Genomic DNA, 25,998 nt, shown 5'->3' on the forward strand with positions numbered 1-25,998 from the left:
AAATCTGAGGAGACGAGTGGTGGAAGGAGCCGGGTCAAATGGGCAACATACTAAAGCAAAAAGAAGATCATTCATGTCAAAAACATATCTCACACGTCGTGTGAATCTAAACAAGAGCTTCTACTTCTTAATTTGTAATCCACACGTCGCACGAACTTTAAAAATGCCGCTAATTAGTTTCAGCACAAACCCACACAGAGTGTGGACTTTTTAAAAAGGTCATACAAGTTTGTCACTCTTTATTTACAACTCCTACCCTCATCTTATTTACAAGCTTGCCACCTTTTACACTTATCTCATTTTACCTCTTTAAGTTTTATCTAACTAGTTATATATATTTAGCTTTATGTAATTTGTTGTTTTAGGTTTTGAGGATGATATAAATTCATCTCTTTCTTTGTAATGATCAAAGTTTTATTAAGATAAAATACATTTCTCTTTGAGAGTGTTTTTAGAATTCATCTCTCTTAACAATGGGGATTTCTAATTTCTGTTAACAGCCCCTATCGTGGTCGTAGCAGGTACCCATGTGGCGGCGGATGCTATTGCAAGGCAGCTGTCCGTGATGGACAGCCACCAAGTCATGGGTCATTGGGTCTTACCGTGTATTTTTGGGCTGGATTTTTAGGTTTTAAAAATTTTAAAAGGTTCAATTTTAATCCGGGGTCAAATTTACACTAAATTAGAAGTTTTTGTGACTGAAAGTGTTTTTAACTTTTAATTGAAATTGATATGTTTAAAAAATTTAGGTGTTGGTTTAAAGGGCTTGTAAATAAGTCGTAAGTAACATATGCTTTCTTTCCTGTGATTTTGAGTTACAACATTAAAAAAAAAAAAAAAAAAAAAAAAATTGATGTCAATATATACATACAAACAACCTAATACCTATGATGATTACTACAAATGGGGAACCACATGCTTTCCAGTCAAATCCCAGCCCTATATCAGTTATTCATCTCATATAGCATCAACAAATGCAGTGCCCCAAATTTAGCTTCTGCTAACCCAAAAATTGAAATCCTTGTAGATATTACCTCTTCAAAATGTTGCCTACCTACCAGAGTTACTTGGATCGTGATCAAACCATCTGCCTGTTAGAAGTAGTTCGGAAAAGCCCGGATACTTCCAAGTTACTATTATCGGGTTCATCTTCATCATCAGAAGATAGGAGAGATGAACCCATCCATGCCTTAAAACCTTCATTAACACGCCTTTCCACCTCTGGCGTCACTTCCAAAGGGTTTGCTTCTAACATTTCCAGGCCACGGTTTCTGCTGCTAAAATCACTCTCGTCAAGAATCATAGCTGCCTTCCTTCTCAAGAAAAAGGCTGTTCCCCCATATAAAATGACTAGCCCCCATGTGGCTATCTCATAGCACCAAAACAAAGGTAAGGAGCAACTACTTCCTAGTGTCAAGAGACTTGAACCAAGAAACAGTGCAAGAATACCAAATATGACAGCAAAAACCACATTCAGGATGGATAGACAGCGTACTCCACCTTCAATCAATATAAACAAAATCGACAAGGTACTCAAATCAATTCAACTACCGTGTAACATGCAATAGTTAGAGCAATTCACACCATAATCATACGTAAAGTAATGTACAAAATTATCAAACTTCTTTTCATTCCTGCCTCGCAAAAGAGATGGGCAAAACATGGATTACCTTCCAGCAAAAGAACGTTGTAGAGCTAATCTTCCAATGTTGAAAAAAGGTTGAATGCCAAAATGTTTAAACTCCATTCTGAGTTCTGACATTCTTTTGTTTTTGAGGAAAAAGCAATTCACTTGTTTTCTTATCAAGAAGCCAAAGCCAAGTTGAAGAGAGTTTGTTATAGAAAGCGCTATCTAATCACTCCCAAATGCACAAAAGATTGTATGAAGATTTTGGGCTCCCCCCTTCTCTAAACTCGTAAGGATTTCCTGTTCGCATCACTTCGTATTACCTAGTTTCTTACACTTATATATTAATGTTTAAATTGTAACAGGGATGGGTTTTGAAAATTAATTAACCTATCTCCACACAAATGAAGTGGGAAGAATTGAAGGCAAATCATCACAACAATCAAGAAGAAATAGGAAGAACAATTATTACCTTTTCTCTAAAAAAGGAAAAAAAAAAAAAAACTATTGTTCAGACACCAGGAATTTTCATTTGCCTCAAGCATGAACTTTCTTTTCAAATTATTTGGTAAAGAAGATGCAATGAACTGGAGAAATGATAGATAGCATATCAAGAACTAGAGAGCCCCGAGAGACACCTAAATAGAAAAATAACAGCCATAAGCATTTCAAAGAATGTTGCAAGGACTCCTCAATAAAACAACAGCCATAAGCATTTGAAAGAATGTTGCAAGAACTCCTTAATCCCGATTCCTAACAGGTGTTCATGCATTTTTTATATAATCTAAAACAAACAGCTCTGTAAACAGTGGCATTAACAGTAACCATCAATTGCTGGGAAGTGGTATTTGAAAGAAATAAGATAGCAGTTGTTGTGCACAGATCATACATTGAAAGGCATAGTCTAGCCATAGACAAATATTAAGCCGGTGTCTAGGTCATTTTAAACAAACATGTCTAGCTATGCAAAAGATGCAAATACTGAATTTGTAATTTCCAGTGGGTGATATCCAGGAAAAGTTGCTAAGTCTTATATTTCTAACAGTTTCTCTCTCACTATTGGAAAAACTTTTTTTAGGGGCAGCGGCCTTGTATTGTTATACAGTGCTGGATATATTACAATAAGTTATTATCAACATCCAGTGTAACTCACATGTCTCGTACTTTTAACATGCCTAGCAACAATATAAAATAGCAAAACCACCAAAACACCTGGAATTATTTTCTTGCTCAGTACTACTAAAGTTAGGGCCTCATTTCTAAATCTTACATTTCTTATAGTTTCTCTCACACTGCTATAATTATTTTTAAGGGACAGCAGCCCTGTATTGCTGGTATATTAGAATAGGTAATTATCTCCATCCAGTGTAACTCAAATGTCTCACACATACATACCTAGCAGTAACATAAAATAACAAAACCAGCAATGCGTCTGGAATTATTTTCTGTTTTAGTAACTGCTAAAGCTAGGGCAGGACCTCATTTCCAAACTTGATTCCACAAAAAGCACCTTTTCGGCAGTTTATTTAATGGAAACATTTTGTTAAATAGTGCAGATGTTAAGCAATTAATACATACCCCTTCTCGAAGCACAGTAATTATTCTCAACCACCTTTAAGCATCCATGTCTTGTTGGACCAGAATAAGCAACAGCTATACCTGCATCATGAACAAATTTATCAGATACCCAATAATGGAAAACAAGAAAGCACAAGCCGATCTAGAATGTCAATTACTTCACCCCATATGCCAAAAAAAAGGGCATAGCGAGATCCACCCATGCATCATTACATCAGCCCCACCTGATTGAATATAGGAATTCCTATGTAATTTTATATCCATACCACCCACAACCTTACCCTCTTTCTATCTATTAAAAAAATGCTATATATATGATTATTAGTTAGTTATTTCAAACTGGTTAATGCTCCAACAAGATCAACCATGATTTAGTACATCATCCATGGATATGCCTAGCATAAATAAGACCGAAAACTAACCTAAGCAACCAAGATAGCAAAGGCCCCTCGCAGCTTTTGCTTGCGCAACAATAACACTTATTCATGTTCCATAATTTTTCAAGGCATTATTAAGTGCGATGCAATAATTTTCTTGACTCACTTTCTTATACATGATTTATGTGAGAATCACGGCAAGACATTTTCATATTCAATAAACAAATTTTGTGAAACGTTGCAAAATGCATCAAAGAGAAAAATATTACTTATTTATGACTGGAGTCAAAAACCTCCAAAGACATACCAACTTTGGATGGTCTTTCAAGTAAAAATAGAACCTATCAACGAAACAGAACGATATCAAACACACTAAATGCTAAGAAAACGGAAAAGAACACTTGCCTGCCCCAAGATAGAGAATTGATGCCAAGAAAATGATAGCTGAAGGTATAAACACAACCATCCAGTAGTAATCCACGGTCTCCTGATCCGTTAGATAAAAAGCATGGGGAAGCAGATCGGAATCACTTCCCTTAACATTTAGTGGGAGAGGCTGGAGTCTCCGATGACTGCAAAATGGCCTCCTAACGCTGTCACCAGGAAACACAATCTTCAAGCTCACAACTGTGCACACAAGAATCACAAGGCTAATGACGGTCAAAGAAGACATTAATATTGGCCTTTGAATCTTGATCCATGCTCTGTCTTCTTCACGCAGATTCTCGTACTCGTGCTTCGGCATGAAAGCTTGACGCAGCGCGTCTCCGATAATTGCCATTGCATCTGGCAGGAGATGGAATTTAAGAGGCTTTCAAGGTGAATGAAAACAAAAGCACGTGAAGGTGATTTACTAATTTATAAATGACTACGAGATTCCGGCTAGGGTTTTCTTGTACTCTTGCGACAACAGCCAACACTGACTATTTTACCGTATTCGATAATCTGAGCCAAAACCACCCGTCCAAATTTATGTGTATATATATATAAATGGTTCAATGAAACATACGATCTATAGTTACAAAAGCGAAGCCTGTGGTTGAAATTTACCCGATTATTGAAAGAGTAAAAGCAGAAGATTGGTCTAATCTTCGGAATCACATGATTTTGAGGGAAGTTGAGGAGGGATTAAAGCGCCTGGAAGCTGAAGACGAGAGAGAGAGATTGAGTTGTCCTCATGTGCGATGTTGAGACGTTGCTCTCTATTAGATGCACTGCTTCGTGTAACAAGGAGGGAGTTTGGGGGAATTTATATTAGGCACCCGGCTCTCCAAATCATATAAAGACCTTCCATTTATATTTCGACACCTGTCACTTAAATAAATAATTTTATTTTATTTTGACATCAAATAAACGACAAAGTACTAGAAAAGAAAGAGATAAAAAACACCATCTACACAGTAGTTCTCCTTCACCGCCGGTATCCGTTCCGCTCCAATATCCACCGCTTCTGTTCTTTATCACCTCCGGCCGCCTCTTTTTTCTTCACCAAAATTGAAGTGAAAGAAAAAGAATCGGAAACCAGAAATTCGGCCGCCTCTGTTGTTGTTGTTCTTCTTCTTCTATATGTTGAATCGGAAACCAGAAATCGCATTCATAACAATTTTGGGTTTTTTCAAATACAATCTTCAATTTCTAAAGGAAGGTAAAAGACAACTTTGAAATTAATAGATTAAAAAGAAAAACAGTATCCATCTTCTTCTCTGTAGATTAAAAAAGTAATTTTTACACTTCAATCAACCCATGAAATATATCTATGTATTTATATTAAAAAATCTAAAAAAAAGCAACACAAATCGTTATTGGTGGATATCACCGGAGACAGTGGATACCGGAACGACAATGAATGGAGGCCGACGGTGATGGAGCATGGTGGTGATGGAGATCGGTGGAGATGGTGTTCTTGGTTTCTGCTCTGTGGGTAGTTTTTTTTTACAGAAAAATGCTCAAAATAAAATAAAATTATTTATTTAAGTGACAGGTGTCGAAATATAAATGGAAGGTCTTTATATGATTTGGAGAGCCGGGTGCCTAATATAAATTCCCGGAGTTTGGACAAAGCCAAGGATAAGATGAGGCTAAGTTCGAGTGTCCAATGCAACATATCAATCTTGAATCTTGAGGACTAAGTTCGAGTCCGTAGACTGGCTAAGCTTAAGCGATCAACTAATGTTTCCATAGGGTTGAACCTTATGAATATTTATGCTTCAAGACAACTGATAGTGCATTTTCCTTTTAGGTCATGGTTTTCTATATAAAGGACCTTCCGTAACATAATACCAACGGATACATTGACACGTTGCATATAGAAATTAGGGGTAAATTTCACCTATGTGTACAACCTTTGCTCTATTTCACACTTTGATATACAACCTTCAATTTATCTCACTAATATGTACGAATTTAGGGGTGACCTTCCATTGTAGTGTATAGCCGGTGAAAATGACCGGTCAACGTCAGTCAACACGCCACCTGACTATTTTTCAACTTTAATTAAACACATTCTATATACAATTACCAAAATACCCTTTATCCAAAAAAAATACTCTCTCCTTTGTAACTCTCTTTCTCATGGCTCCTTTCTCTCGCTAACTCTTTCTCTCTCTAATTTAGCCGTCATTTTCACCATTATTTTCATAAAAAAAAAATTTAATTAATACTTACAAACCTTTAAATCTCACTTTCTTCAATATGTACTGTTCCAAAGCCAATTTCACAGATTTTTAATATGTACTGTTCAATCTAAAAACAGAGCGAGGACGAGAGAGATTGCTAGTTGGTTGGTTTTGATAAATATCAAAATCCACGTATAGAAAAAGTCATCCAAAATACATATAAATCTCACATGATATGAATAACGAAAGAAATATAGATGAAAATAGACTAGATTTCTCTCTCCTCCCATATTATGAAACAGAAGCTCCATTACCGGCATAACTTTTTATTAAGGAAACCAAATAATGATGATCTACTACAGAATCCAAGCTACATCTAAAATTTCCTCCTCTCAACCAACATGTATAGTTTTACACTAAAAATTGAAGAAAATGGAAAATACACAGTACAAGCGAAAGTCGATGGAACGCAAAAGTTGATTGCTCTGGATTAAATTACGATTACATACTGTATAGACTTAAACACACGCATTTTAATTTGATATATGTATAAAAGGACACTGGCGATTATTAGCAATTGAAAAGAAATTGCTTGTTTCTTCTCTAATTTCCCCTAGACTTGTAGGAATTTTGCAGAAAAGGATTTGCATAAAGGATTAAAGAGAGAGAGAGAGAGAGAGAGGAGTTAGAGAGAGAAAGGGATTGCATAAAAACGCAACGATGAAGCCATGAATTGATTTTCATTATTAGACAGAAGAAAAAGCATGCATTGATGGATCTGCACTTGGGTTTGGCCGCTAAAGTCGTCGTCCAATATTGCCAACAAGAAAGTAGCGATGTTACGGGTTCAGGTTAGCCATATCGATTGGATTAGAGAGAGAGCAATGTAAATGGAAATGGAAAAGAGGGAAGAAAGGGAGTTAGAGCGAGTAATGGAGATGGAAAAGAGGAAGGAAGGGTATATATGTAATTTTATGTTAAAGTGGTCAAATATTGACTTTTTGACAGGTCAAACGCTGACGTGGCGTGTTGACTTTCGTGTTGACCGATCAATTTCACTGGCTGTACACCACAGTGGGAGGTCACCCCTAAGTTCTTACATATTAGTGAGACAAATTGAAGGTTGTACACCAAAGTGTGAAATATGGCAAAGGTTGGTGAAATTTACCCTAGAAATTAGACCATTTATGTATTGATTAACTGGTTGAGGATTAGGGAAGTATCGACGCCTCACAAAGATTTGGTGTAACTAAACATCTAGTCCCATAACATTTTGCACGTGTAAGTTGCACTGTTTGATGGGTTTCCTAGTGTGGAGGCGCATAATGTGGGAGTCGATCACCGAACATCGTAACCCGCTTCTTCCGTGACCCAAGATGACCGAACGCCGAGTTATTCCAGTCATCAGTTTTGGCGTAAAATCAGTAAGAGCAGTTCGATTTTCTTCCTCAGACGACCATGTTGAATCAAAGAAATCTCGGAAGTTATCATGGAGAAGCCATGCGACCTGAAAGCGGAATTGTTTTGAAACGGTAGGAGCTTCAGAAGCCTACGCACAGAGCATAATAGGAAAATGGTCCAACTGGTGCCTAGATAAATGTCGTATAATCGCATCAAGGAAAATGAGCCACCAACTACTCGAGCACATTCCCCTATTCAAACGGCACGCCCGAGTATGCAGCATTGATCCCCAAAACCAAATAAAACGGGTACCCTGAAACCCCAAATCTAAGAGCTCCATATTGTTTATCCAGTCTGAAAAAATAGAGCACCGATTAAACGTTCTTCACGATCCCCCCTTCTTCTCATCAGCGGCCTTGATGTAGTTAAAATCACCTATAATTAACTAAGGTTGGTTAATGCTCTCTTTTAGAGCCAGAAGATCAACCATGTATTGTTTTTTACAATGCATTTGGGGCGGACATAAGAAAAGGTCACTAAGTAGCTCACACCATTGAGTTTTCCCCCTAACATCGTGATTTTAGCATGAAGAAACTGTTTGTTCACTTGTATTACATCTAGAAAGAGACACAAGTTTTTCCAGAAAATCCAAATTCCCCCACTGAAATCCTCCGGCTCAATCACCTCCACGTGTGAGAATTTCATTTCTTTTTTACAAAGATCTGACGCTCTAATACCTGAAAGCCTGGTTTCAAGTAAGACCAAGATATCTGGATCATTTTTTGGATAAGACGACGACAAGCTCGGAAAAACGTAGTGTTGCCTACACCAAAGCAATTCCAGGATATAATACGCATAATAAAAGCAAGGGAAAGAAACAAACTAACACCTATGAGACAAAACGTCTCCTCGCTCAGGCTCCAAAACACTCGTTGAGACTTTAACTATCAAATTTTCAACAAGGCTACTCTGACCTGCTAAATTCGCTTCATTACTTGGAGATCGAGTTGAACTCGAACCAAAATTATAGGAGGCGAACTGCTTTTATTATTTTTCCAAATGAGACCGAGGGTCATATCTGCTCTACTGTGCTTTACGCGGAATAGAGGGCCGACCTTTTCCTCTAAATCTATCCCAATATCAAGATGATCCTGACTCAAAGCACCAAACGAGTTATGCAGCCGAACTAGTTATTTTTTCCTGACAATTGCACTCGACAAATATCCTGAACCCGTACTAAAAGGGGGGTTTCCGCAGTTATAGGATCGACCAGCATAGGTTCTTTCCTTTTATCCTTTTCAAAAACTTGTTTTTCCACAAATCTACCCTTGGAATTCAGTCCGTCATTAGTCACATTCAACTTCCTCACATCCCCTGGTTTAGCCTAGTTTGTTTGTGCCTACGTGGGACCATCATCCATGGTATGTACTCATCCTCATCATTATTTTTATCTCCTCCATTTGAATTAATATTATTCATCACAACATTACAATTATTATCAGGTTCACCATTACTCAACATTGGATCAGGGATCGAACGTTGCTTTTCGGCACCCAGTTGTCGGATATTAACTTATCCAATAGTAATATTAACTTATCTCCTTAAGATATATGAACCTACATGACATTGTATACACATACACTAATCAATGTCTCTTCTTATTCTCAGTTTCTCTTCCAGAATAAGATTTATCATCCTAACGTGGCTCTTCAAGGGATGATTCATCTTCCCCGTCTCCTTACTCGCCCTCCTTTTCCCACTGCCACGGTTTAAATATGCCACCATTTATCTATTTCATTTAATAAACACTTAATCATGTTTATGATCTAATTATTCTATGCATTTTGTAGCTGTTGTGGCACATATATGATCTACTACTACAACTTTGTTAAGCCCAAAATATACCTAAAATATCATCAATATTTACATCAATTTTACTATGAATTTATGTTGTTTATATCTATTTAGATTACTTTTACGTCCGAATATGTTTCTTTCATACAAGGTACCTAAATATTTGGTAAAATCCAAATAGGAACGAAAAGAGGCCAGAAACGAAGGAAAACCCCTACAAAAAGAGTCAAAGAAGAAGAAAATCAAACGCACCGAAACGAAGACGGGAAATGAAGTCGACGTCGGGAATAATCACTTGTGTCGCGACTGAGATTCCCTAATCTCGGTCGCGACACGCGTCGTCCTGACACCTCTCTCTTCTGGAATAGCACTTTGGTAAAAGATCCGAAGTGAGTTCTAGTGTTTTCATTAAAACGTAGTTAAATTTAATATCTTTACAACGAAACTTTGTCGAACACTTAAGCAAATTTATTCTTAAGGACGATATGATCGTTAAGTCGGCTTATCGAAAATAAGTATCAATTTGGTTAAGGTAGAAAGCTTGCCCGACCGTAGGAGGATTGTTTGTGGTTTAAAGCCTTTTAATTGAAGGAATTTACGTTATTACATATTTATAATTTTTACAAAGTGTAAAGTTGTTTTCTTTGCTTAATGCAAACGAATACAATTAATCTCTTATTTTAAGCACTAAATGTTTTTGTTTTGTAATTCATATTCAAACAGAATTGATTTCTAACATGTTTCCATATGCTCTAATCTAATTCTTATTTAATCAATCTTAAAACCAATTTCAGATAACGATTATCTATTTAATAAACCTTAAGTCGTATTTAAACTGTATTAATATAAGTTTTCGTTAAAAAGTGTTCTCTGTGGGATCGATATCTTTTTATTACTACAAGTGAAACCGTGCACTTGCAGAAATCGCTCAACAAGTTTTTGGCGCCGTTGCCGGGGAACGCCAAAATTTTAAATAAAAATTTAGATTTTTCGTGTTTTATTTCGAATCTAGGTTTATACATACTTATTTTAACTTTTATATTTTATTTATTTCAATTTACTTATTTTTCAAATCTGTTTTGAAGGTAGTTTCGGTTCGTGCACAATTTCAAGTTCATGCACAGTTCTCGAAGTTCGGGCATTCCACCAAAACCGCTTGATCGAGAAATTGAAAAGACACTTAAAAAGAAAAAGAAAGACAAGAAAAACAAAAATAAACAAAATTCCGAGCCAGAAAATATGGCAACACTTATGGATTACGCTAGGCCAGGAGTGGCCGGTGTAACAAATAGCATAGTTAGACCCCAAATAAACGCAAACCAATTTGAAATTAAGCCAGTTTTGCTTAATATGTTGCAAAACAATGTAAAATTTTATGGGCTACCTAACGAAAACCCTAACACCCATTTGACAAATTTCCTAGAAATTTGCGACACTTTCAAAATAACTGATGTGACTGCCGAAGCAATCAAACTTCGACTCTTTCCTTTCACTCTAAAGGATAGAGCCAAAGATTGATTAACTTCTATGCCAGGCGCAACATTTGCGACTTGGGACCAACTAGCCCAAGCGTTTTTATCAAAATATTTCCCGTTAGCAAAAACAGCAAGAGTCATAAAAGAGTTAACATCTTTTTCTCAAAATGATAGTGAAACTCTTTATGAGGCTTGGGAACGTTTTAAGGAACTTCAACATTTATGCCCACATCACCAATTACCCGATGCACTTTTAATGCAAACATTTTATAATGGGATTAATCCTACAACTAGAGGTTCATTAGATGCTATGTCGGGAGGGTTATTTATGAAGAAGACATCCGCCCAAGCAAGAGAACTTTTGGAGGAAATGGAAATCAATAGAAGTATGTGGCCCGCTGAACGTGGACACATACCAGTGGCAAAACCATCATCCTCAATCACATCATCCGTTAAAGGTATAGTGAATCTCGATCCAGTCGTGACGTTACAAGCCTAATTTTCTGCCTTGTCACATAAAATTGATAGGTTTATGGCACCGTGCGATACCAATAGTAACCCAATCCCAACGGATGTGGATTACGAAGGTATGAGCGAGATCGAACAGGTAAATTTTGTCCAAGGGCAAAACCAAATTAATAATCCTTACTCTAGTACTTATAATTCTGGATGGAGGAATGATGCGCCTCCCGTAAAGGAGACTCACTAAGGGATAAGTGTACCCCATCGTTATCAAGTAATAAATCTGGAAAGTCCAGGTATCGAATCCACAGGACTTATTTACCACAAGTATCGAGTTACTTGGTCTCAAGTGTTATCTAGGCTTTGTGGGGTTTGAGTTTGTTTGTTTAAGTTAATCTACTCCTAGGTTGAATTACGCTACTCCTAGCTAAGTTATACTAATTCTAGCTAAGTTATTCTACGCCTAATTAAGTTAAACTACTCCTAATTAAGTTATACTACTCCTAGGTGATCTTTCACTAATGCAATTACTCGAAGGAACATGGTATGAACGATAATAATGAAGTTAGGTTATTAGGTCTATTGATTAAAAACCTAATCTAAGTCACTTGTATTCAAGGCGATTAACCCTACTTACCCTCCTGAAGTTCCTAGTGCGTGATTCCCTTGTAAGGCCGAAACTAGGTCTAAGGCTCAGCAATTTGGGCTTAATCAACTAAGAGGTCGTCAATCTCCTAGGCTCTGACTAGGTCAGATTCAGCTCGCAATATGTGCCTACTAGATTTTGGGGCTTTTGAATGAGTTAAACCAATTGAATAAAGCGTAAGACAAAGATTAAACAATTAATCATAGAACAGAATAAGAGCTAAAATATTATTAAAGACGAAGAACAATGTCACATGATACAATTAGCCTAGGATTCATATACTGTATCAAAGAGTACAAACAAGGAAAGATAAAAGGTGATACGAAAATCCCTTTCAGGGAACTTGTCTACTCTGCAGTCGGCTTCCTAGGTCTTAAGGACGGACCTTGAATATTCCTCAGTGAACAGCTTTGAAGGAGCTTCAATGGAGGTTGAAGAAGATGGAGGAGATGGAGAGGAACTTCAAGGGGAAAGCTAAAGTAAATTACAATAATGAAAGATGACTAATTTACAATGGAAAAGTTCTATTTATAGTTGTAGCTCGGGCCCTCTTTTTGACCTATTTCGTGTCCTTGTGCAGGTGGGAAGTCGTGGGACCGGTCGTGGAGTCGTGGGGTCAAAACTGCTTATTTTGACTAATTCCCGCAGGTCAGCTCGCCGAGTGACCAAAATGCGTTAAGAATGTGATATAGAACTCCATTGGCAAGTTTTCAACTATAAACTGAATAGTTGAACTTTGAGCTAAAATGGAGATTTTACCCAAATTGAGCAATTTCTCCAAATATTCACAAATTAAGAACTACAATCATACCCAAAGCACATATTGATCATAATGTTAATATATATTGCAAGAATGTCAAGAATTAAAAGCAAATAAGAGATTATTTGAGAAAAAAGATAAAATCCCCAAAACCTAGGTTTATCTCAAATCTCAAAAATTAACACCCTAAACTAAAATCTAAGCCTAGAAACATGTTAGAAATAAAAAATAGGTAAGAATCCATACCTCGTTTGTTGAATTCGGGTTAGTATGGTGGATTTGGGGGGTTAGGTTGTGAAAAGGAAAAGGAGAGAAAGAAAGAAAGAAGAAAAGAAAGAAAGAAAGAAAGAAAGAAAGAAAGAGAGAGAAGGAGGTAAGGAAGGGGATGATGAGTCATCCCCTATCCTTATCTTCTTTTATTAAAATATTTTTTTTTTAGTTCGGGATTTAAAAATCCCGAACAGCCCCGTGTCGACCGAGCCCAGCTCGCCCGAGCTGGGGTGCTGGGCGCAAATTTTTTTTTTTTTTTGGTTAAGGGAGTATGGGGTGCAAAACTTGACAATGTAATAACAAAAACGAAAATTATGAAAATAACAACCAACTTTAACAAAAACAAAAAGAAAAGAAAATTGCAGAAATAATTGTTCAAGCTTTGGATTTAAACCGAGGAGAACTCGATTTCTCCCCCTTACTCAATACTTTCTCAGGATCTTTGGATTCTTCTCTGTTGTGCTTGGGAGAGAACCCTGTGGCCTTTCCTGCCTGTCCCTATTGATCTGGGCTACCTGATTGCTCAGATCTTTGCAGAAAGCTTCATTATTGGCGAGCCTAGCCGAAATCTCCTTCAAGAGAGTAACCACCTCGTCAGATTCCTTAGGAGGTTGCATTGGCCCTTGGTTCTGCTGTTGATATGGGGGCATGCCAAGCCCCTGCTCTCTATGTTCCTGAACAAAACCACTGGGAGGTCGAAGCACATTCTGATTTGAATTTCCGTAGGATAGGTTCGGGTGCTGAGGCCTCCTATAGTTGTTGTTGTTGTTGTAGGAGTTGTGGTTGTTGGGGTTGTAGTTGTTATAGTTCTGGTTGTATCTCGATTGCCCCCTAACATAATTGACCATCTTCACCCCATCTCCAGCGAAAGGGCTACCCGCCTGACAGTCCTTTCCATGGTGGTCGCCGCCACAGTGCACACAGGTGGGAGGTTGGCTGAATTTAGCCAACAGGACGTCCATCTTCCTACTCAAATCCGCAACACCCGGATTTTGTTCTTGTTCTTCCATAGAAAACACCCGCTGCCTTGTGGGGCCAGCGAGTTTCTCCTCTTGCCACTGCACACTCTTCCTAGCCAGCTCATTAATCATGTCATACGCCTCTGTTGCTGTCTTTCTGAACAAATCTCCACCCGCTGCGGAGTCTACAATAGCCCTGTTAGTGGGTGTCAATCCGTGATAGAAGACGCTCACCAATTGATGCTTGGGTATGTCATGATGAGGGCACATGCGCAGCATTTTTCTAAATCGGGTCCAAGATGTGTGGAGCGCCTCGTGCTCGGGTTGGTGGAATGATGTGATCTCACCCCTGAGCATTGCTGTCTTCAAGGGAGGAAAGTAGTAGGACAACAATTCCTTCTCCAATCCTGCCCAAGTCGTGATTGATCCGGGCTCCAGTGTTCTTAGCCATTCCAAAGCTTGCCCAGTTAGAGAGAATGGGAACAACTTCAGCCTAGCAGCATCTTGGGGAACCCCATTTGTTCTTGTAGTGTCTGCGCACATTAGGAAGTGATCCAGATGATCATTCGGGCTCTCATGTGCTTCCCCTCCAAACAATCCAGTCTGTTGAATCAAGTGAATTATACCTGACTTGATTTCGTATGTGTTGGCCGGAATATTCGGAGCGACAATGCCGGACAGATGCTGGTGTCGGTGTGGTGCCAGAATCTCACTCATCAAACGAGTGTCGATTTCTGGTCCGGTGTTCTCAGTGTTCCGGTCATTGTTAGGAGTCTCAGCCATTTTGATAGGCTTGATGATCTCGTCTTGCTTCAGCGTTCCAATCTGTTTGCTCCTGCGAAGAGTACGTTCAAGTTCAAGGTTAAGAGGGACACACGGTATTCTTGCTGATCGTGTAGGCATATGCTGAGAAGAAATAAATAAACGAAATAAATGAAAGCAGAAATTTTTCCTATGGAAGAAATGTATAAACATTTAGAACAATATACAGTGTTATATCATACAGGGTCATACAGTATTACACAAGTGTTCTTGTCAGTTTATATTGACAGATATAGATTGGTGTACATGGTACAAACTAGTAGAGATAAACAAGTATGAATCAGGATATGAACAAGTATAAATATAAGAATGAACAAGTATAAAAGGTATAAACAAGCACAAATAGACAAGTATAGATGATATCAACAAGTATAAATATATGTTCGTATAAACAAGTATAAACAAGTATAGGTATGAACAACTGCACATGTTATGAGTAAACACGGTAGATATAAACAAGTATAGAAAGGTCATATATACTTAGGTATAAACGAATAAACAAGTATTTGTATATGCAAGTATGAATATAAACAAGTGTAAGTATGATATAAACAAGTATAGATGATATAGACAAAGGGTATTCACAATGAATGCCTAAACTAACAAATCGACCTTTGGTTCGATATTGCAGAAGAAATAAATCCCCAACAACGGCGCCAAAAACTTGATGCGCCTCCCGTAAAGGAGACTCACTAAGGGATAAGTGTACCCCCTCGTTATCAAGTAATAAATCTGGAAAGTCCAGGTATCGAATCCATAGGACTTATTTACCACAAGTATCGAGTTACTTGGTCTCATGTGTTATCTAGGCTTTGTGGGTTTTGAGTTTGTTTGTTTAAGTTAATCTACTCCTAGGTTGAATTACGCTACTCCTAGCTAAGTTATACTAATTCTAGCTAAGTTATTCTACGCCTAATTAAGTTAAACTACTCCTAATTAAGTTATACTACTCCTAGGTGATCTTTCACTAATGCAATTACTCGAAGTAACATGGTATGAACGATAATAATGAAGTTAGGTTATTAGGTCTATTGATTAAAAACCTAATCTAAGTCACTTGTATTCAAGGCGATTAACCCTACTTACCCTCCTGAAGTTCCTAGTGCGTGATTCCCTTGTAAGGCCGAAACTAGGTCTAAGGCTCAGCAATTTGGGCTTAATCAACTAAGAGGTCGTCAATCTCCTAGGCTCTGACTAGGTTAGATTCAGCTCGCAATATGTGCCTACTAGATTTTGGGGCTTTTGAATGAGTTAAACCAATTGAATAAAGCGTAAGACAAAGATTAAACAATTAATCATAGAACAGAATAAGAGCTAAAATATTATTAAAGACGAAGAACAATGTCACATGATACAATTAGCCTAGGATTCATAGACTGTATCAAAGAGTACAAACAAGGAAAGATAAAAGGTGATACGAAAATCCATTTCAGGGAACCTGTCTACTCTACAGTCGGCTTCCTAGTTCTTAAGGACGGACCTTGAATATTCCTCAGTGAACAGCTTTGAAGGAGCTTCAATGGAGGTTGAAGAAGATGGAGGAGATGGAGAGGAACTTCAAGGGGAAAGCTAAAGTAAATTACAATAATGAAAGATGACTAATTTACAATGGAAAAGTTCTATTTATAGTTGTAGCTCAGGCCCTCTTTTTGACCTATTTCGTGTCCTTGTGCAGGTGGGAAGTCATTGGACCGGTCGTGGAGTCGTGGGGTCAAAACTGCTTATTTTGACTAATTCCCACAAGTCAGCTCGTCGAGCAGGGCGCGCTGCTCGGTGAGCTGGCCCCTAGAGGCTTGCTCGGCGAGCTGGCCTGGCCAGATCGCCCGAGTAAGCCCCTGGAGGCCAGCTCGGCGAGCTGGCCTAAAAAGGCCAGTTCGATGAGCCGTTTTGCCCTGCACGCTTCCGCACGGTTGCTCGATTCCACGATGTAATTTTCGCCCGAATTTATCCCCGCGCATGCACGAAAACTCCAAATAACATTAGTCTCGAGGCTAAATTGACCCGCAAATCGCTCGTTTTGAGCAAACACTCCGTTTGGTGCGACTTTTGGCGGATCAATTAGCTATAAAAGATAACAGAATTATAACATACATGCCATTTTGGCCTTATTTGCCTAAAATGATCAGAAAACGAGCCTAAACAACAAAAAGTTAATAAAACATTTCCAATTCCTAACTAACTCACACAAAGGCATATAAATGCGAGAATTGCTCGCTTATTCATGAAATAACACTAAAAACCGTCCTAAAACCGTACCCAAAGATAGAGGTTTTTTGACCCCTATCAATGAATCATCCTAACTTTAACTGGAAAGATAATAATAATAACAATGCAAATACTAATCAAAATCGTACCAATAATTATCAAAATCAATCAAGAGATACGATTAGCACTTTATCTTCTAAAATCGACAAATTTATAGACGCTATCAGTGGAAAAGTAAGTAATCACGACGATGGTTTTAAACGGATCGAAAATAAATTTGATCAGCTTATTAAAAACCACTCATCTAACATCCATAATTTGGAGGTTCAAATTGGGCAAATTGCTAAATCAATTCCATCCCGTAAAGAGGGAAGTCTTCCCAGCCATACGGAAGAAAATCCGAAAGAGCATGTAAAGCTTATCACTCTTCGTTCAGGGAAAAATTACTTAGGTCCGGAAACGCTCGGAGATTCTACTTTACAAGGAACTGATTTACCAACGAAATCCAAAGAAGATACATTAAATGTAAAAAGTTCGCCTATTGACTCAAGTACAAAAACATTTGTACCTAAACCACCTTTTCCACACAAAGTCCGAAATAAGGACTACGACAAACAACTTTTAACGTTTTTGGATAAACTTAAAAATTTGCATATTAATTTGACGTTTATGGATGCGATAACGCAAATTCCTAACTATGGTAAGTTTTTAAAAGATTTGATTTCAAATAAAATCAGTTGGGAAGGAATTTCATCCATATCATTAACAGAAGACTCTAGTTCAATAGTGTCAAGCAATTTGCCCACTAAACTCAAAGATCCCGGATGTTTCACCATCTTGTGTAAGTTGGGAGATATTGAATTCTCAAGTTGTCTTTATGATTTAAGAGCAAGTACTAACTTAATGTCGTTGTCTATTTTTAATAAATTAGGTTTAGAAGAAGATATCAATCGTACCAATATGGTTTTGCAATTAGCGGATCAAACCACTAAGAAACCATATGGTATAATTGAGGACGTTCTAGTTAAAGTTGACAAATTTATTTTTTCCTACCGATTTCGTTATATTAGACTTTGCATACGACGTTAATTGTTGGTCCCTTATAACGTGACAAGGTTAGTTCCAAGGGGGGGGGATAGGAACTAATTAAAATTTTGTCCGTTAAGGCTGACTTCTTTTCTTAAGAAAAGGTTTACACAGCGACGCTAAGTAATTCTAAGACACAAGCTTAGTCAACTTGTGACTAAGTCTGCTTCTTTACTTGAGTCAAGAGATAGCACTTAGAGTCTATTCCTGAACTCAGCTTCTTAGTGCACTCAACTCAGCGTGAGTTTGTTACTTAGTCAGTTTTATAGCAAGCAATATATAAAGGAGTTTAAGGGTTAGAAATATGTTACTCAACAGACATATCCTGGTTCGGCCTCTCCGTCTACGTCCAGTCCCCAGAACTCATTCCGAGCTTTTTGAATTCTCTACTGAGCTCTTTAAAGGTAGAGCACGAAACCTTTTACAATAGAAGCTGAGTATACAAGAGTACCTTCCTCTATACCTCTACTCACTCCTATAACTACCGCTGAGTACTATAACCGAGTACTCAGCCTCTCCTTTTTATTCTTCTAGAAATGATAAAGTGTTTGTCCTAAACAACAATTGCTAAGACACTTTAGATGATTGAAATCACTCTAGACTTTTACACAATAATATGGAAATTGGTGTAAGGTTTTTGCTTTGCTTTTCTCACAGAACTTCGTGTATGAATTTGGTCAGCGTTTCGGCTAATTGAAGATCTGCATTGAATGAAGCAAATGAGAGGCCTTTATATAGTGACACTTGAGGCACCGGTAATTTCGAATTTCGAAATAACCATTGGAGCGAAATGGCTTCCTGTCATTGTCACTCAGTACGTGCTCAGTGTCGTTGGCCAATGAGATTCTTGCATCTTCTGTCCATGGCAGTGCTCGGCAGCTTTTCGTCCGGTAAATAGAACGTTTCGACATTTTTGGCAAAGTCTTCCAGACAGCTTCCTGCGCCTTCTGAACTTTACCCAAAGTAGAAATACTTTGTCTAGAAGTTGGTTCTTGTCTGCCGCTTCTTGTACTTCTTGTCGACACACTCATCAGTTTCATCTTGAAGCAATTGAGAGAAGGCTTCTCGATCCTTCTTCATGCTGAGCTTGTGCTCTGTACAAAACGACCGCGTTTTGTTTCTTAGGCCGTGATGTCTTGATGTGTTGACTTGGGCTTGACTTCCACTTATGGGCTTTATATCTTAATGTCTTATATACCAATTAACTCAACATTGAACAAACACATTAGTGTAAATAAATCAAAGCATTTAAATTTAATGTGTTTGAATATTTTTTGTCAATTACATAAATAATTTTCTCAAATCAAAATCATGTGGAAAGGTGTTTCAACATTAATTGTCCACTAATTTTTGGTAGACCGTTTATGAACACGGGACGTGCATTAGTCGATGTGTCGGAAGGGAAAGTAGTTTTAAGAATAGGTGAAGGTAAGATCGAGTTTAATATGAACAAAGCGATGAAATATCCTATGGAAGAATTCGCTTGTATGAAACTTGACTTAGTCGAAGAATGTGTCAATGACATGGTTCAACGAGAAGTAATAGAACCTATAGTGGGAGAAGAAGAAGAAGATAAGGACCCAGAGCCTTTGATTCGAGAAGATGGACCAGTTCCGCCTTCAATTATAGTACCCCCTAAGTTAGAACTTAAAGAGCTACCAAGCCATTTGATTTGAGGTATGCTTTCCTTGGCAAAAGTGATACTCTTCCTATAATTATCTCTAACAAGCTAACCAATGATCAAGAAGAAAAATTGAAAGAAGTTGTTAAGAATAGAATAGGAAGTATGGGATGGCAAATTTCAGACTTAAAAGGAATTAATCCTAGTATTGTAATGCACAGAATTCACTTAGAAGAAGATAAGCCACCTATAGCGGATAGGCAAAGACGCTTAAATCCGAACATGAAAGAAGTAGTAAAAAATGAGATTACTAAGCTTTTAGACAATGGAATCATTTATCCTATCTCGGATAGTGAATGGGTTAGTCCAATCCATTGTGTACCTAAAGAGGGAGGCATAACTGTAGTAAGGAATGAGGAAGGTGAATTAATACCTACGCGAACCACCATCGATTGGAGGGTTTGTATAGATTATAGGAACCTAAACAAAGCAACCAGGAAAGATCATTTTCCTCTACCTTTCATCGATCAAATGATCGAAAGGATAGTCGGTCATGCTTTTTATTATTTTCTCGATGGATATTCCGGATTCTTTCAAATATATATTTACCCGGATGACCAAGAAAAAACAACATTCACATGTCCTTATGGAACCTTTGCATATAGGAGAATGCCCTTTGGTCTATGTAATGCACCAGCAACATTTCAACGTTGTATGACTGAAATTTTTAATGATTTCATTAAAGACATCATGGAAGTTTTTATGGATGATTTTTCAGTTTATGGAGATTCTTTTGATGCATGTTTAGAAAACTTAGATAAAGTGTTATCTAGATGTGAAGAAACGAATTTAGTTTTAAACTGGGAGAAAAATCATTTCATGGTTGACAAATGAATTGTTTTAGGTCATAAAATATCTGAAAAAGGATTAGAAGTGGATAGAGCAAAAACTTCAGTGATAGAGAAATTACCCCCTCTAACTACTGTTAAGGGAGTACGTTCATTTTAGGACATGCCGGTTTTTACAGAAGATTTATTAAAAACTTTTCTGTGATTTCCAAACCACTTACTAATTTGCTCATGAAAGATTCAACCTTTGATTTTAATGAAGATTGCATTAAAGCTTTCGAAACATTGAAAACCACCTTAGTCAGTGCACCTATAATTGCTAAACCCGATTGGGATCTACCTTTTGAAATTATGTGCGATGCAAGTGATTTAGCCGTAGGATGTGTATTAGGTTAAAGGAAGGATAAGAAGCTTCATGTTATTTATTATGCCAGTCACACACTGTCTGGTGCATAATTAAATTACACCACAACCGAAAAAGAAATGCTAGCGGTAGTTTTTGCATGTGATAAGTTTAGGTCGTATCTATTAGGATCTAAAGTCATTATATATACCGACCACGCAGCTTTAAGGTATCTATTTGCTAAGAAAGATGCAAAACTGCGTCTTATTAGATGGGTCTTGTTATTACAAGAATTTGACATAGAAATTAAAGACAAAAAGGGAGTAGAAAACCTTGACATCGATCATCTATCAAGACTTGAAGATGAAAACGGTCCTCTCGGTGAAACAATCGGTATACGAGATGATTTCCCCGATGAATATCTCTATCAAATAAAAAGTGTCATGTCACCCTGGTATGTAGATATAGCTAATTATCTCGCAGCTCGTATTGTCCCAGAAGGATTAAACTCCCAACAAAAGAAGAAATTCTTTTTCGATATTAAAATGTATTTTTGGGAAGATCCTTTCTTGTTCAAAACATGTGGTGATGGTATAATTAGGAGATGCGTTAGTGAAGATGAATACAAGTCTATAATGTCAGAATGTCATTCAAGTTCTTATGGAGGGTCTAACGGCGTTAGTAAAACAGTAGCTAGGATATTAGAATGCAGATTCTTTTGGCCTACGTTATTTAAAGACGTACGTTCGTTTGTTATTCAGTGTGACAAATGTCAAAGAACGGGGAATTTAGGAAGGAAATATGAGATGCCTCTCACAAACATGTTGGAAGTTGAAGTCTTCGACGTGTGGGGAATTGATTTCATGGTTCCTTTTCCCCCTTCTTTTGGTAAAACTTATATATTAGTAGCCGTTGATTATGTTTCAAAGTGGGTTGAAGCAATTGCGACCCCGACGAATGATGCTAAGGTTGTAGTTAAGTTTCTTGATGACATATTTTGTAGATTTAGAATCCCCAGAGTTATGATAAGTGATGGAGGTACCCATTTCATAAAACGAAGTTTTGAATCGCTTATGAAAAAGTATGGAGTACACCACCGCGTATCTACGCCATACCATCCCCAATCGAATGGTCAAGCAGAGATATCAAATAGAGAACTCAAGTGGATACTAAAGAAAATAGTTTCGTCTTCGAGAAGAGACTGGTCTTGTAAACTTAACAATGCATTATGGGCATACCGTACTGCATTTAAAACACCTATAGGAATGACACCATACCGACTTGTGTACGAAAAAGCTTGTCATTTACTAGTAGAATTAGAGCATAAAGCTTATTGGGCTATTAGAACACTTAATTATGATTTGCAGAAAGCATGAAAGGAACGTTTATTCGACTTAAACGAGTTGGATGAATTACGTCATCTATCGTACGAGAATGCAAAGATATATAAAGAGAAAGTGAAAAAATGGCATGATGTGAAAATTAAAGTCAAAAACTTTAATGTTGGAGATAAGGTATTGCTATTTAATTCACGACTCAGATTATTTCCAGGTAAACTTAAGTCTAGGTGGTCAGAACCATTTTTAGTCGTTAAAACTTTCGACTATAGATCCTTAGAACTTGAAGGACCTAATGGAGTTCGTTTTAAAGTTAATGGTAATAGATGCAAAATTTATTATGAAAACGCTCCAATTCAGGACATTAAGTTTGTGGAAGAATTTTATGAAGATTAAATTCGTTAATTTTCATACATTTTTTTTTTGTTTTTTTGTTTTGTTTAGCTTTTATTTAGTTTTAAGTTTTGCTTTTATTTTTAATTTTATTTTGCTTTATTTATTTTTACAAATTTTATTTTTATGATTTTTAGTTTTTAGATAAGTGTATATCAAGTTTAAAATGCATAAAAAAATATATTTAAGTCATGTTTTTAATTAGTTTTTAGCTAATTAATGTGAATTGAAGGAAATTCAGAAATCTCGGTTGAGATTTTAGGAATCTCAATTGAGATTTCAGGGTTTCAAATATTCAAGGAAGAGAAGCAAATTCTCTGATCTTATCCAGATTGGTAATTCTCGGCTGAGATCATCAAAATTTGGGTTTCGACGCACATTTCCCAAGGGGGAAATGGCGTGTTGCGACCGAGATTCCCCAATCTCGGTCGCGACACGGGTGCTTTCTGCACTTGTTAGCCTTGATTCTTCTTCTTCATGCAACATTTGCTGCTCCAACTCGAAAAACTATGTTTTTCTAAGTCCAAACGATATCATTTTACACCTTTTCGGAACCAAAAGACACATTAATTCACCTAATTTCACTATAAATAATAAGAGACGACCAGATTTATTTTACTTATTATTCTTTTCATCTCTTTCAGACAAAATCTGATATTCGTCTCAAATTATTCAAACCATTTCTAGAGTTACAAAGGCTTTTCCCTAGTTCAAAAACTATGACTTCCAAGCATAAATCTTCCAGAAGATCGATGTTGCACGCAATAAGTGTCCTGACTTATCAGAACGCTACGGTCCACCATTTCCAATTTACAACCATAATGAAGGCAGACGTTATTATCAATTCCGTGACGCTATTTTTGTAGGAATGTTGTACATGGATGAGTTCTTAAATGATGAACTCGGAGTAAGCGATGATATGGATCGCTACTTAAGGAATTTAGGCTAGTCTAAATTTGCCTATATGAAGTTTCCAATAATTGGAGACTGGATTCTGGAATTCCTATGTACAGTACTGTGACGCCCATTTCAAATAAAAATAATAATAAAAAAAAGAATAATAAAATAAAACCATAATTAGAAAGTATCATAAATAAATATGTTGTAATCATAATCAGCATATACATATATATATAAGTAACAATCAAAGACTTATAGAAAAAAAAAATAGTTATTTAACATTAATATGTATATAAAGGGAAGGGACAAATTTTGTTTACTGATCAAGTATAAAATCGTCATTTTTATAGCATATATACCTGTACATCACCAACAGGAGACCAAAAATGGTCTTAACCAACAAACAAATAAAACTTCAAAATAAACTAGTTAAATTAAATAAATAAAAAGGTCGAAACATTTCGAATAGAGAAGAAATCAGTTAACTAAAACATTCAATCTTCAAAATACTATTTGATATGAGCTAAAAAAAAATATCGCCAAGTTATCATCGCATAAGAATATAGTTTCGATACCGATTGAACTAATAGTATATATACAAAGTCTCAATAATTAATCGAGGTAGCAAAATTAAAATCCTAATGACGACGACTTCACATACTGACCGATCGGAACCAGCGTCCCTAATCTTTTATTCCTGAAAAGTGGTGGTGGCAAAAGGTGAGCTGCCGACTCAATAAGATAGTTAATTAAATACACAGTTCAACCACATGCGCATATAATAGTTTCGTACATTTAGTCTATAGGTTATCAAGCAACATGTACAACGAATTGCAAATAGTAGTCGTGTAATTTAAGGGCCCTGCTTATCCTAGTATAGTAATACTCAATGGTTGCATGGCCATAATATCTATATCATGGGCGTACCCTATCGTAACAAATACCCGGTACCCCAATAATATACCTTTAGGTACCCTATCGTAACAAATACCCGGTACCTGACACCCTATCATAACAAATACCCGGTGTCAATATTTCACAAGATCATACAATTCAATTTTCTCAATTCAGTCGCAACCATTGAATATACTATCCTAGATAAGCTTTTTCTCATAATTTTCCGGTCTTTCCTATTATGCAAAAATTTATCAAATGTACCATCATCAATTTCCATTCGATCACTAACTAGTCTCGGTCTAAGATCTATTCATATCCTCACAACCATCGATGTCAAATTCAATTCATTCACGTCACCGAAGTCACCATAAATATCAAGTATACATGTCAAACATATAAATCGAATCAGTAAGTAATTAATACACCGAGTCAAGTATAGCACTCAAACATACAAGTACACATACTATATATTTAATTAACCATTTACCTCTGTTACCCAAAACAAGTCTTATTAATCAGCTACTTCTTTTGGTCTATCTTCCGTTGGATCCTCGTGTCCTATATATATATATATATATAATTAATTACACACATATATATATATTAATTCATATACCTGAATAATAAGGAAAAACTAATATTATGTATATTCTGGAATTTGAAACTTGTGATCTATGGCACATAAATTATATTAAGTAAAGTGAGAGTAACCTGGAACTGTTTAGAAAGTTTTTGGAGCAATTAGTTTAAAAAAAGAAATCAAAATCTCTTCAAGTCTCAAGAGGTAAAATTTGTCCTATATGATTTCATCATTGTAAGAATCTAGCAAAAATATATATTCAATTGTGAAAATAGACAAAAGTGTTGATGGAGTATAAGAAATTAAAAAGAAGTAGTTGGAATCAATCAGGATTAATAATAAAATACTAAAATCAATTCCTATTGGTAGCCATGAAAAGAAAGGCTTTGGATTGAAATAAAGAAGCTCTGAAATTGAAAAAAATCAAAGCTCTCCTATGAACATTAATACCCGATCGTTTTCCTTCTTTTCTTTTCTCCGCCGAAGAAACCCAATTCTAAGCAAGTCAGTTTCTATCGTAAGGATTTAGGTTTTCTTTCCTTTTTCTTTTTTTTCTTTTCCTTTCTTTTAGGTGGTATTCTACACGTAAATAACTACTTCCTAATATATTAATTTAATAAATACTATAATTATTACTAGAGAATAAATTAAAACTGATTATAATTATACAAACTATGCCAATACAATATATTTTAAATTTCAGTATATAAATGCATGAACCTAATCAATGTTTGTGTATTATTATTGATTAATTTTTGCATAATAGGAAAGACCGGAAAATTATGAGAAAAAGCTTATCTAGGATAGTATATTCAATGGTTGCGACTGAATTGAGAAAATTGAATTGTATGATCTTGTGAAATATTGACACCGGGTATTTGTTACGATAGGGTGTCAGGTACCGGGTATTTGTTACGATAGGGTACCTAAGGGTATATTATT

The 25,998-nt window shown here is 36.6% G+C and overlaps 1 protein-coding gene and 1 non-coding gene across 3 annotated transcripts; both read right to left on the minus strand.

The window, feature by feature from the left end:
* Positions 1 to 733: 733 nt before the first annotated feature.
* LOC136202743 (uncharacterized) lies at positions 734 to 4,797 on the minus strand. Of its 2 annotated transcripts, XM_065993585.1 has the most exons (4): positions 4,633 to 4,797; positions 3,988 to 4,368; positions 3,206 to 3,286; positions 734 to 1,500 (listed from the first exon to the last, which is right to left on the minus strand). In XM_065993585.1, exons 2-4 carry the CDS (start codon positions 4,361 to 4,363, stop codon positions 1,079 to 1,081), a joined length of 879 nt encoding a protein of 292 aa, XP_065849657.1. In that variant the 5' UTR covers positions 4,364 to 4,368; positions 4,633 to 4,797; the 3' UTR covers positions 734 to 1,078. The 2 variants fall into 2 exon arrangements, with proteins under 2 accessions (XP_065849657.1, XP_065849656.1); XM_065993584.1 differs by having other exon boundaries at positions 3,988 to 4,797.
* A 6,263-nt stretch (positions 4,798 to 11,060) lies between these two features.
* LOC136204923 (small nucleolar RNA R71) lies at positions 11,061 to 11,167 on the minus strand. The gene has a single exon (XR_010675735.1). It is a non-coding gene; the product is annotated as a small nucleolar RNA R71 (small nucleolar RNA).
* Between the last annotated feature and the right edge of the window lie 14,831 nt (positions 11,168 to 25,998).

Source organism: Euphorbia lathyris, chromosome 8 (assembly GCF_963576675.1).
Source record: "Euphorbia lathyris chromosome 8, ddEupLath1.1, whole genome shotgun sequence".
In the NCBI taxonomy this organism is placed as follows: Eukaryota; Viridiplantae; Streptophyta; class Magnoliopsida; order Malpighiales; family Euphorbiaceae; genus Euphorbia; species Euphorbia lathyris.

What these genes read in the sequence shown, in the direction of transcription:
- LOC136202743 (XM_065993585.1), bottom strand. Translation starts at nt 4,363, where the DNA reads ATGGCAATTATCGGAGACGCGCTGCGTCAAGCTTTCATGCCGAAGCAC. An exon ending in AATTCTCTATCTTGGGGCAG is followed by an intron (nt 3,287 to 3,987) that starts GCAAGTGTTCTT and finishes TTCATGATGCAG; the next exon opens with GTATAGCTGTTGCTTATTCT. An exon ending in TTACTGTGCTTCGAGAAGGG is followed by an intron (nt 1,501 to 3,205) that starts GTATGTATTAAT and finishes TATTGATTGAAG; the next exon opens with GTGGAGTACGCTGTCTATCC.